Source organism: Geotrypetes seraphini, chromosome 2 (genome assembly GCF_902459505.1).
Source record: "Geotrypetes seraphini chromosome 2, aGeoSer1.1, whole genome shotgun sequence".
Classification (NCBI taxonomy): Eukaryota; Metazoa; Chordata; class Amphibia; order Gymnophiona; family Dermophiidae; genus Geotrypetes; species Geotrypetes seraphini.
The window spans coordinates 373,637,481-373,649,990 of NC_047085.1; the positions used below are offsets into that span (position 1 = coordinate 373,637,481).

The 12,510-nt window shown below is 43.0% G+C and overlaps 2 protein-coding genes across 2 annotated transcripts in view; both read right to left on the reverse strand.

Moving 5' to 3' along the window:
• The window catches only part of GALNT1 (polypeptide N-acetylgalactosaminyltransferase 1), a 173,538-nt gene extending 171,764 nt beyond the window's left edge, over positions 1–1,774 (reverse strand). The window contains exons 1-2 of the mRNA XM_033930620.1: positions 1,526–1,774; positions 1,044–1,295 (exon numbers count right to left, since the gene is read on the reverse strand). Coding sequence (XP_033786511.1) covers positions 1,044–1,182 — 139 coding nt within the window. The 5' untranslated portion in view covers positions 1,183–1,295; positions 1,526–1,774. The remainder of the gene's footprint in view (positions 1–1,043; positions 1,296–1,525) is intronic.
• Positions 1,775–9,382: 7,608 nt separating this feature from the next.
• Positions 9,383–9,946, reverse strand: LOC117354902 (CENPB DNA-binding domain-containing protein 1-like). Its single transcript, XM_033932858.1, has one exon. The coding sequence runs from the start codon at positions 9,944–9,946 to the stop codon at positions 9,383–9,385; it is 564 nt and encodes a 187-aa protein (XP_033788749.1).
• Between the last annotated feature and the right edge of the window lie 2,564 nt (positions 9,947–12,510).

Here is a 12,510-nt window from a genome sequence, read left to right on the forward strand (position 1 = left end):
ACGTCACCCATATGTGAGAATACCTGCCTGCATGTCCTGGGATAACTACTCAACTTGGGTGGGTAAGTCACTTAAGGACATATTCACTTAGCACTACAGAATAAAACCCGATTCTTTCTTAAAACTAAATAAACTTACTGCCTAATGATGCGAAAGGACCATTGTTAAGTCTGCATCCAGTGCAATGAATTTTGGCAGATGCTAAAACAGGAAGTGTATTTTAAATTGCTCTATTGCTTAAATGAGTTCAACAGTATCCTGAAATGTACCAGGAAGTGAGTCAAGCCTCATAAGAGCATGAGCACAGATAGCATGCGCATAGAGAGGCGTTTCTTTACGATAGCAATAACAGTGCTAGATTTAAATCCCCTACAACTTGGATACATATGGAGGACAAGGGTACTGTACAAACTGCCCAGCGACTAGGCAGGTAATACTATGACCCAAAGAATGCCAGAACCGCCAGGCTGTGGCATGGCTGTTTTAAGTAGGAGATTTAAAGCATCCTCAGGCTCTCTTGAACACGCTGTTCTCTAAGTCTGTCCCACCTGAAACGCAAACAAAACTCAACTATGCCAGATCTGAGAAACCTTCGAAAGTTACGTGCCTGCTTTCTTTCTCTCTCTTACCTTCTAGCTGCAGGCAGTGGTTAAATGTTAAGTCACATTGCAACAGCGTATCTTTTGGGAAATGTATTATTGCTCGGGGTTGGGGTTACTAGATCCCCCCCCCCTCCCCTTCCTAGTTGGATTGTTTTTGTTTGCATTCTCCCTATTCTCTGGGCACCTAGGAGGATCTTCACTTGGGCTACCAGACCCTAAAGGAAGTCCCAACCGTGACGTCTCACTACTATACAACATGGGCAAAAACCTCAACAACAAAAATGACACACGCAACCTTTTGTAATTAAAAATAGCAACGATCTTTAGACAATTAAAACCCAAAGGAAAAAAATAAATAAAAAAAAAGAGCCTTCACACCCACTGCCGATAACCAACGTGTCGCCCTTTCCCTCTGCCAATTCGGCTGGAGCCGTTACTCACCATCCCCGGCGGGCAGCCCTCGTTCCTTCTTCTCGTCGCATTTGTTACACTCGCTGAAGTAAAGGAGCAGGAACATATCCAAAAACACCCAAACCAAGGAGGTGGCTAGGACCACCTTGCAGTAGGCAAATCTTTTCATATCACAAAATTCAAAAATAATAATAATAAACTAATAAATAAACCAAGACGGGAAGAAAGGGGGGGGGGCGAAGGGTGGTTTAATCCAGTTTCATTGGAGGAGAGCTTCACAACCTGGAAAAGACAAAGTAGGAAGAGGGGAAAAATTGTAGGGGAAAATAAAAAGAACCCCCCCCCCCAAGTTGCTGTCTTCCGGTGAGCGCGAGTACCAGAGAGGCGTCTGGCGTCTCCCCCCTCCCCCCGGCCCCAGCACCTATCCCCCCCCACCCCTGGTCACTAGTGACAGCTCCGCTCCCAGGAGCGCCACCGCCAGCTTCCGCCGTGTGCGCGCTCCCCTCACTCACCGGGAGCCGCGTTCCCGCGCGTAGAGGAAGGAGGGAACTCCGTATGTGCGTGCGCGAGGGCGGGAGAGCGGTGACGTCTACGTGCGGGTGGCGGGGCTGCAGAGGCGAGTGTGTGTCAACGCGTGTAACCTCTCTCCCGTCATAATGGAAAGGAAAACGGGAACGTTTCTCAGGCGCAGCAACGCTGCTGGCTCAGCAAATGTAAAGGGTTCGCCCTCACACGCGCACGTAACGCTTCCTGACGCTTGGACTCCCCCACTGTTATCTCTCAGGATGAGCGCGCCCGGTTGGAACAGGCTTGCCAACGTACGGGTCGATGGACAGGACAAATAAGTTGCGCAGTGCTTTTTTTCCCTTTCATGATTTTACTTTCAACTCTGCCTCTGAAGGGCGTGATATTTCTGTTCATGTGACTCGACACTAACCAAACAACACTTCCTCTGAAACGGTGTTCGTAGGCTGAGGTATATCATGTGCCACTTGCACATGTTTTAGGAGGGAGCATGGTGAAATCTCTTGGCAAAGAACAGGGTTAGTATAAGAGAGGAGTGGCTACAGATGTGGTATGATATGTTCGAGTCATTCAGAGACAGGGAAGTCATAACAGCCAGCTTTTCAAAACAATTAGGGGTGCTAAACTCAATGAAAAATACCTCTTCCTGTGTACATTTAATTAATTTGCTTAGTATTGGGGGTGCTCAAGTACCCGCAGAGCTGACTCCTACGACACAAGTTACTAGTTAAAGACATCAGCGCTTGCAAGCTACTACATTAGAGGTAACACTTAAAAATCCACAAGAGATGATCTCAGAAAGAGTATTTGGTCACTTTTCAATTTCCAGACTAGCTATAAAGTTTGTCTAGCTGTAAATATTAGATCAAGGTTATCAAAATTAAATCCTGGAGGGCCGAAACCCACTTAGATTTTCAAGATATTCCTATGCATGAGATATGTTTGCACTTTCTTCATTGTACCAGGTCTGACAAAGTTTGTGAATTTGCCTCCATATGCTACGTTGGCAGCACTGTACAAACAACTCGATAAGGTTTCATAACCTTGGTATATCAGTGTCTCACACCTGTGTTCATGTTGATATGTGGCAGTGTCTTGCTGAGTAGCGTTCATTCTTGTGTATTTGTGTGTGCCGTCGCAAGAATGTCAGCTTGAATTAGAGCAACGAACACATATTAAATTTTGTGTTAAACTTGGCAAGAGTGGAAGTGAAATCAGGGACAAGTTAGACCAAGTTTATAGGGATAATGCTATGAGGAAAACAGCAGTGTACAAATGGATTAAACGTTTTTCTGAGGGGAGAGAAAGCATCAATGATGAAGAAATGTCAGGGTGGCCACTAAGCAGAACTGACGATAACATTGCAAAAATTTGTTGAATTGTGCTTCAAAATCATGGCTGACTGTGAGAAGCATAGCAGACCAAGTGAACATCAATAGAGAAACAGGAAAATCGTAACTGAAAATATTGGCATAGGAAAGGGGTATGCAAAAATAGTCCCAAAGGAGTGTCGAACTTTACCAAGACCTTTTGGAAAGGCAAGACGATATTTTGGGTTGTGTTATCACTGGTGATGAAACATGGGTGACCTTGAAATAAAGCATCAAAGTGCACAATGGAAGTAGGCAATTTTCCATGACCAATCCAAATCAAGAGTCAAAATGATGTTGCTGACCTTTTTTGATATCAGGGGATTGTTCATTATGAATTTGTACCAACTGGACAGTTAGCCAAGTTTACTATTTGAAAGTGCTGAAAAGGCTGAATAAAAAAGACAAAAATGACCTAAACTTTTTGCCAACAATGCACCAGCTCACACATCACTTTCTGAGGGAGTTTTTAGCCAGAAAACAAATAACTGTATTGGAACTAGAAAGTGATGCGGGAACAAAAATTTATCCCCATCCCCGCAGTGAAGTGCATTTTTCATCCCCTCCCTGTCCCCGCAGTCATAATTTTCTTCCCCACATCTCCCCGCTCAAAGCAGAAACATGATTTTATGCAATTTTATGGGCATTGCAAATAAACATTTTAAGCCAATCTATCTATATCTTGTAGCGGGACGAAGAGTCAGCTGGAACCAATCCCTGCCCTCACCACAGCCCAGTCGAGCGGATGCTGGAATGACCAGTGCGAGATTGCAACCCAAAATGAAAGGAGTCCACACAAAGTCCAAAATCAAAATTCTTTATTATTCCCTTCAGGGATAAAGCTTCAAAACAAAAAAGTTGACCACACTATCTGGTAGCTTTTCTAATCTAATCTAATCCTTAGGTTTGTATACCGCATCATCTCCACGTTCGTAGAGCTCGGCGCGGTTTACAGTAGAAGAAATAGGAAGGAACTACAACAGAGGGTTAGAGGTAGAAGTGTGAAGAAAATTTAGAGGACTTGGGATGCCAAGATAAAAGAGTTTCCTTGATTCCTAAGTTGGAGGGAGACTTACATTTTTTAGAAAAGCCAGGTTTTCAGATGTTTGCGGAAAACTTGGAGAGAGCTCAAGTTCCGAAGAGGGGAGGTAAGGTTGTTCCAGAGCTCAGTGATTTTGAAGCTTTTCTGTGTGGGAAATGCCTTTTAGTGAGGGGAAGGATAGTTTTAATTTGTGGGAAGATCTGGTGGTATTAGGGTTTGAGGAATTCCAAGAAAGAGGGATAAAGGGAGGGAGGATACCATATAGGATTTTGAAAGTTAAACAGGCGCATTTATAGTGGAACCTGGCGATTATCGGAAGCCAGTGGAGCTTGGCCAGGAGCGGGGAGACATGGTCAAATTTACTTTTAGCGAAGATGAGCTTGGCCGCGGCATTCTGAATCCGTTGGAGTCTGTGGAGGTTTTTCTTAGTTAGGCTTAAGTAGATAGAGTTGCAATAGTCCAATCTGGAGAGGATGATGGATTGGACAAGGAAGGTAAAATGTTTTTGATGGAAGCAGGATCTAACTTTCCTCAGCATGTGAAGGCTGAAAAAGCATTTTTTTTTACCAAGGATTGGAGGTGGTCATTGAAGGACAATGTGGAATCAATGATGACAAGACCTTGCTCGAGAACTCAAGCTGCAGAGAGGAGCCAGAGGGTAGTGGGATGGAGGTGGGTAGGTGGTCTACTTTTGGGCCAATCCAAAGAAGTCTTGTTTTGGTCTCATTCAATTTCATTTGCACAATGTGGGCCCAGGATTGTAGGTTCATTATACAAGAGGATATGTTCTTAGACAGGTCGGTAAGGTTCGAATCGGTCTCGAGGAGGACGAGTATGTCGTCTGCATAAGTGTAAATTGTTTCAAGGGGGGATAGGTGGAGGAGTTTTAGGGAGGACATACAGATATTGAAAAGGATAGGAGATAGTGGAGAGCCTTGTGGGACTCCACAATTCGGTTTCCAGGGGGAGGATGAGCTGCCATTCATATTAACAATGTAAGAACGAGTGCGGAGGAATTTAGAGAACCAATCTAGGACTGTGGAGTTGATGCCTATCTCAGAGAGTTGGTAAACAAGAATATCATGGTGGACAACGTCGAAAGCAGTGGAAAGGTCAAATTTTAGGAGGACGGCGAACTTGTTTCGAGAGTGAAGTTGTTGAACTCTTGAAAACAGGGAAGACAGTAGGGATTCGGTGCTGAAGTTAGGACGGAAGCCATATTGATAGGATAGAAGAGTAGAGAATCTCTCTAAGTATGATGAGAGTTGGGTAGAAATGATGGACTCTAGCATCTTGGTTAGGAGAGGGATATTTGCAATTGGGTGATAGCTGGATGGTATGGAGGGGTCAAGGTCAGATTTTTTCAATAGTGGGGTCAAGGCGATATGATCCATTTCTGGGGAGAAATAGCCCAACTGAAGGGCGGAGTTTATGAGATTGGTGATAGAAGAGATAGCCTGAGGGGGAATGTTCTCGTATAGGTAGGAGGGGAATGGGTCCAAGGAGCAATTACAGGATTTCAGTTTGAGGCAGAGATTGAGGACCAGGGATTCAGATACGCGCTCAAAGGTGGTCCCTAGGGTTGGAGACCATTAGGGTGGGAGTGGGATCGGTGGGCACTAGGGAGTTGTAGGAGACTGAAGGAGGGAAGGAGCATCTCAAGGAAGAAACCGTATTGTTGAAGAATTTTGCTAGAACATCGGCTGAGGGAGAGGAGGGGAGCACGGTGGGGTCTTTTTTGGAGGTTAATGAGCGCCAGATGTTGAATAGTGTACTGCTCTGATTGTTGGACCTGGAGATTTTGTCACCATAGAAGTTCTTTCTTGCTTTTTTTAGCGCTGTATTGTACAGCTTTTAACCATGTCTAACTTTCCTCAGCATGTGAAGGCTGAAAAAGCATTTTTTTTTACCAAGGATTGGAGGTGGTCATTGAAGGACAATGTGGAATCAATGATGACAAGACCTTGCTCGAGAACTCAAGCTGCAGAGAGGAGCCATGACACAAAGAAGTTGCTTTTGTGTCTTTGGCAATGCAACTGTCAACCAGGCTCAATCCCAAATCCATATATTTATGTAGTCTCTGCCACCTTTATTTTTAGTTCTTGTGGGGGGGGGGAGGCTCGGCAAACTGATAAGAAGTAGTGCTGCCCGATTCAGGAAAAAACATTTTGATTCGATTAGATTTTCCTGCCCAATTGGGTGTTTTTTTCAAACATCTTGGTGTGTTCAAAGAAGAGCGGCCAAGATGATAAAGGGGATGGAACTCCTCTCGTTTGAGGAAAGACTAAAACGGTTAGGGCTCTTCAGCTTGGAAAAGAGACGGCTGAGGGGAGATATGATTGAAGTCTACAAAATCCTGAGTGGAGTAGAATGTGTACAAGTGGATCGATTTTTCACTCCATCAAAAATTACAAAGACTAGGGGACACTCAATGAAGTTACAGGGAAATACTTTTAAAACTAATAGGAGGAATTTTTTTTTCACTCGGAGAATAGTTAAGCTCTGGAACATGTTGCCAGAGGATGTGGTAAGGGCGGATAGCAGAACTGGTTTTAAGAAAGGTTTGGACAAATTCCTGGAGGAAAAGCCCATAGTCTGTTATTGAAAAAGACATGGGGGAAGCCACTGCTTGTCTTGTATTGGTACACATGGAATATTGCTACACCTTGGGTTTTGGCCAGGTACTAATGACCTGGATTGGTCACCATGCAAATGGGCTACTAGGCTTGATGGACAATTGGTCTGACCCAGTAAGGCTATTCTTATGTTTATTTTATAGCCTCTTCACCTCCTTTGCCCTCTCCTACCCACACTGGTGCTTTGATGTAAACAAAATAAACAAATAAGACTTTTCCTCTCTCTGTTAAATCCTAGCTCACATTCGCGGTCTCGCCCCTCCTCTGACATCAGGGGTAGGATCATGGCAGAGCCAATGTGGTGCTGAGAATGTCGGCAGCCTGCAAAGATCATTACAGCACTACGATCCTCCTTGCAGGCTGCCGATTATCTTAAGGTAAGAGCGGGGAGGTCAGGGGGGAAGCTGGAGGACACTTCCCAACTGACCCTCGCCCCCTTAAGCAGCAGCGGCAAGCCAGCTAGATTCAGGGCTGCTGCTCCTGTTTAGGGGGTGAGGGTTGGTAACAGAATCAGCAAGGAAGCACTAATAAGGAGATTTCCCTTCCCCATTCTTTGCAATACTGCTTCTAGGAGTTGTGGCTTGAAGCTCACTCACATACTCTTTCAAGCAGTTACATTGGGCTTTCATTACCCTGTTCCCAAACCATATCACCATCTGAAAAATAATCTTCACACACACTTTCACATTCACACAGCTCTAAAAGCATTACTGACACCACCAAACTTCCCTCACAATCAGACAGCATTCCTTCCATTAGGCCACCTTGTGACTGACAGCTCTTGATACTCATTAACTATCTAATCTTGCTTACACATCTTTTCTGAGGTGTGCCTGGAATCAGCTTCTCTGCCTGAGATTAAGGAATGCAGGGTGTCAGTTTTGAGGGTCTGGAATGCTGGAAGAGACTGAAGTGCCTCTCCTGCTTCTCTTCCTTAGCTTGCCATGCTTGTGTTGCATCCTTCACTTGCCTTGTTTCCTTCTCTTGCTCCTCTGTGAGCAAACAACCTGTCCCTGTGAGCAAACAACTTCTTGCCCCTCTGTTAGCAAACAACCTGTCAGCACTGGAACTAGCAGCACTTCTCATTGGATGACCATGAGATTGAATAATTAGCTTTCTCCCTGCCTGCCCCATCCCCTTTGTGTGCCGTGTTCTCAAAAGTGAGTGTAAAACCTGTCCCTGTTTGCTGACTAGCAGTGTGCTGTTTTAAGGGCAAATAAATCCCCGTTCCAGAACTATTTCTGTCCCCTGGAACTTCCTACTGTGTTTCATGGTCTTTCCTGCTGATACTCTTTGCAGTGGCAAGGCTGCCTATTGATGCTAAGCCCTGTATATCAGAGCTTTTCACCTTTTCCCTGCCACAATCTATCTATCAACACTTGTAGGGAAGTTGGACAGAATGCCATGCTTTCCCTACTTATTTGCATGTAGTTTATAGCTACTCTAAATGAAATTCAGATACTGAATGTTTAGTGCAGCCTAAAAAGAATACTGTTCCCCCTGTATGAGCAGCATTCTTTAAAAACATCCAAGAGTCACGTAACAAGGACCTACTTAGGAAAGCACAGCAACAAACACAACAATGTGTTCTAGTCTAGAACATCAATAAACCTATTGGGGAAACTAAAGAAGCCAGATTAGTACAGATCCATCCTGCACAGTTAATGCTAACAGAAAACCATGTCTCAAATTCATATGCGCAGAACACAGACAGACCCTCACACAGTATAGAATAACTAACCACTAATGAAAAATAGAAACACACAGAAAAATATTAAATTGTATCCCCAAGAAGCCACAATGCAACACCAGAGAAAGAAAAAGAGACATCCCTTTGTACTGAAATAGAATCACTATATTAAAAGTTAACACCTGTTGTGGATCTCTTCTTCCCTCTCATACACTCCCCATGTTCAACATCTCTCTCTCTCTCTCTCTCCCTCCCTCCCTTGCACCCTTGGTCCAGAATCTCTCTTCTCCCTTCCCCCATTCAGCATTCTCTCCCTTTCTCTGCCATGTTCATGTGCCATCTCTGCCTCTCTCCCACTATCCACCATTTCTCTCCCCCTCTTTTGTGCCCTGTGTCAAATATTTCCCTTCCACTATAATTTTTTAGCATTTCTCCCTCTCTCCCCATGCACCCCTATTCCCCAGCATGGTGGGTGAGTCACACAGGGTACATGTATAACTTGCTATGGCCCTGGACTTTGTTTTCTCCCAGCTCTGCAGTATCTCACTTCTTTCTAGAACCTTCAGTAACTCAGGTTTCCTTTGTGGTGAACCCTTCTTATGTCTTAGCTTCTGTTTTTCTGCTTTCCTCCAACTTTAAAAAAAAAATATATATATATATTCTAATAGTCCAATTTGTTGCTTGGCAACCCCCAATAATAGTTCATAATTATTTTTTTTTTCTTTCTTCCTAGTAAAGGACAGTGTAGCAGTCATTTATCCTCTGTAATCCTTAAAGATAAAAAAAAACCCCACTCTTGTGCTGCATCAGCCCAAAGTTATATCCAAGCCATGTAAAGTCTTTGTAATCTTACCCCAGGTAATATTGTTTCTCCTATTTACAATACAGGTAGTCGTCGACTTACGATCGCAATTGGTTCCGACTGCTATGTCGTAAGTGCATCAGGACGTAAGTCGGCCTATGTTAAATTAAAGCAAGAATATTAGACTGGGTAATGATATTTTAATCATCTTAAAGCAATCTGTTAACAACATTTTCTTTCTTTCTAAGTCAAACAACAATACAATTGTGGAAAAGTAGATAAAAATAAGAAATACAGTACACATTTAAGACATGGCATCACTGATGCTTGGCTGCGGATTGTTGATATCTCCTTCATCAGGCGAGGCTGCGGACTTGGTGATGGGTGCTTCTCCAGTCACCCGAACATTATACAACTGGAATCTATTTTTAAACCTCTTAAACCAACCAGTACTTGCCACAAATTCTTGACTGTAGTCTTCTCCAGCGTGTTCCTTTAAAGTCCCAAACAGACTTCTAGCCTTTGACTGTACTGTAAAGAGGCTTAAGAGTGTCCACTTTTGAAACTGATCTTCAATCCAATTGTTTAACAATTTCTCCATTTCATGGATGGGCCCAGTACGTTGCTTCGTAATCACTGTTGACCGCAAAGGTGCAGAACCGTTCACAGCTTCACAAATTCTATTTTTGTCCTTTATAATAGTAGACACAGTAGAGTGTGAAAACTTTAGATCACATGTGATCGCATTCACTTTCTTTCCTCCTTCATACTGCTTTATTATCATCATTTTGGTGTCCAGATCTATGGCCTTTCTTTCCTTTTTGGAAGGCTGAGGAATGGACACAGACAATTTCCTCTTCATTGTCATTTTTACTGCATGAAATCGCCAAACCAACTCACGTGGGGCAACACCCCTTTGTATGTTATCACACTGTGTTGCGAGGCTTTGGAAAATGTAAGTCACGTCGTAAGGTTGAATAATCATAACTTGGATAGGTCATAAGTCGACAACTACCTGTATATTACTCTTAGTGGAATTCTGTGCTACTGCGCAATGCAGAGTTTGTGCAGAATTCCCCAGGAATGCAGAGTTACCTGCTGTCTTTGCTGATTTTTGTGTCGGGTGTGTTGGCACTCCCTCGCTGTGGCCTGAATCACTGCCGGAAACATCTTCAGGCAGCATGCAGAGTCTCCAGCACTCCTTTTTCAAAACTTCGGGCAGCTGGCATCATTATTTTTTAATTTTATTTATTATTAAATTTAGCATACTTTACAAGTATAAACTACTTGTTATAGAAACACAGTCATGTTCCAACAAAATTAACATCATAGCACAGTATAACATTCAAAAGTAAAAAATTATTATGAAGCTAACTCTTCCTTAGACCTTAATTAGAAGTAGGGAGGAAATAAAAAGATTACAGGGAGTAACATTGCAATAAAATACAAAGAAAAGACTTAAACGCTACAACCCGGCATTATTCTTGAGCTACACTCTCACCACTAGATAAACCTGTGGAGGGGCATAATTGAAAGGGATATCTAAGTCCGTTTACGTCCAACTTGCAAGTCATCCAAAGTAAAAAACAGCTTAAGACACATTTTCGAAATATACATCCAAATTTTTTTTCATTTCGAAAATCGTATAATTATACGTCGTGCTGATCTGATCGTCCAAGCCACTAAATCGTCCATCTTTATACTACATTTTCGTCTAACTTTTCGTCCAAGTCCAAAACACCTAGAACAAGCCCTGTTGAACGTGGGAGGGTCTGCAAAGTGATGGACTGCACACCCAGACATGACACCTAAATAATGGGGTACCTTACAGGGCACTGCTGTGAACTTCACAAAAAGGGTGCCATGTCTTCTCCTCACTATAGCTCCCTTATAGGTCACGGTGAGCCCCCAAACCACCTCCAGAATCCCCTAGACCCACTTATCTACCACCCCAATAGCCCTTATGGCTGCAGGAGCTACTTCATATGCCAGTAAAAAAGGGTTTTGGGGGTGTTTAGGGGAGTGCACATGTTTAAGTATCAATGCAGTGATTACAGGGGCTTATGGGCATGGGTCCTCCTCTCAATGGGTCCCTAACCCACCCCCAAGACGACTTAAGCTGCCTCTGTGCTGGACGACTAGGCTTCCCTATGCCAAGCGGCCAGGTGATGATGATCTGAAGACTGAATTTTAAAGTTGTGATTAATATTTTTATGGGGGTGGGGGGCGTCGGTGATCACTGGGGTAGTGTGTGGGGGTCTGTTTTATGTGTTTGCAGTGCTTATCTAGTGAGTTTAGATGGGTTTTTGTGACTTAGACCATGTTTTACATGGTCTAAGTCACAACGTCTAAGTTCCGTCAATCGTGGGCTGTATAACTTTCAGTTATACATGCTATACGACTAAGTCTAAGTCGGCCCACGTCCCGCCCAACTCTCGCCCTCGACACTCCTCCCGAAACTCCCCGTTTAGCTTTGGTCATTCAGTGGCACTATGAAGGCCTAGGTCGTTTAGAAATACGTCCAAAACCCGTTTTTCGTATCGGCACTAGGACGTTTTTGAGAAATGTTCGTCCAACTGCCGACTTAGGCCGGTTTTTGGATGTATTTCTCTTTCGATTATGAGCCCCATAGTGTGCTTTGTGTAGTTTAATTATATGGTTAACCATTATGTATTGTTAATAAGATTATATTGTGTGTGTATATATGAAAATTGAATGGAAAAAATGGTATTACAATTAGTACTATTATGGGGGTGAGGTCTGGGGCGGAGATTGGGCAGGGTATGGGGGTAGAGCTTGAGGCCCCCCCAAACAAAAAAGTATTTTGCTGCCTATATGTCAGACCTCCTCCTATCTTCTAATCTAATCTTCATTTTATATACTGAATCTACTCCCTAAGGAGCTCGACTCGGTTTACAGTTCGTTAAAAAAATGAAACATAACAAGTAAAAACTGTGGGATAAAAACAGAAATTGGTTAGATTAGATGGATAGAAAAAGTTAGAAAAAAGTATGTTGAATTGCTTAAAATTACTATACGACAGCTAAAATCAAAATAACTATTGTGAAAACAACCAGGTTTTTAATCTTTTTTGAAATTGAAATAATTGATCTACCAGTCTTAGAGAATCTGGAAGTCCATTCCAAATTCTCACAAAAGTAAAAGATTTACTAAGCTTCCCAGTGCCTTTAATACCTTTCAGAGAAGGAAATGCTAATTTGTGAATTGTTGTAATTCTTGAATAGCAGGATCTAAAGGAATTCCCACTAAGGGGAATCAAAGAGTCAAATATTCCATAAAGGAGTTTGAAAACCACACATGCACAATTGAACTGTATCCTATGATGGACCGAAAGCCAATGGAGTTTTCTCAGCAATGGGGAAACATGGTCGTACTTTCTCTTTCCAAAAATAAGTTTGGCCGCTGTATTCT

Bases quoted from the DNA above. Each gene is read 5' to 3' on its own strand.
- LOC117354902 (XM_033932858.1), bottom strand. From the start codon at position 9,946: ATGACAATGAAGAGGAAATTGTCTGTGTCCATTCCTCAGCCTTCCAAA.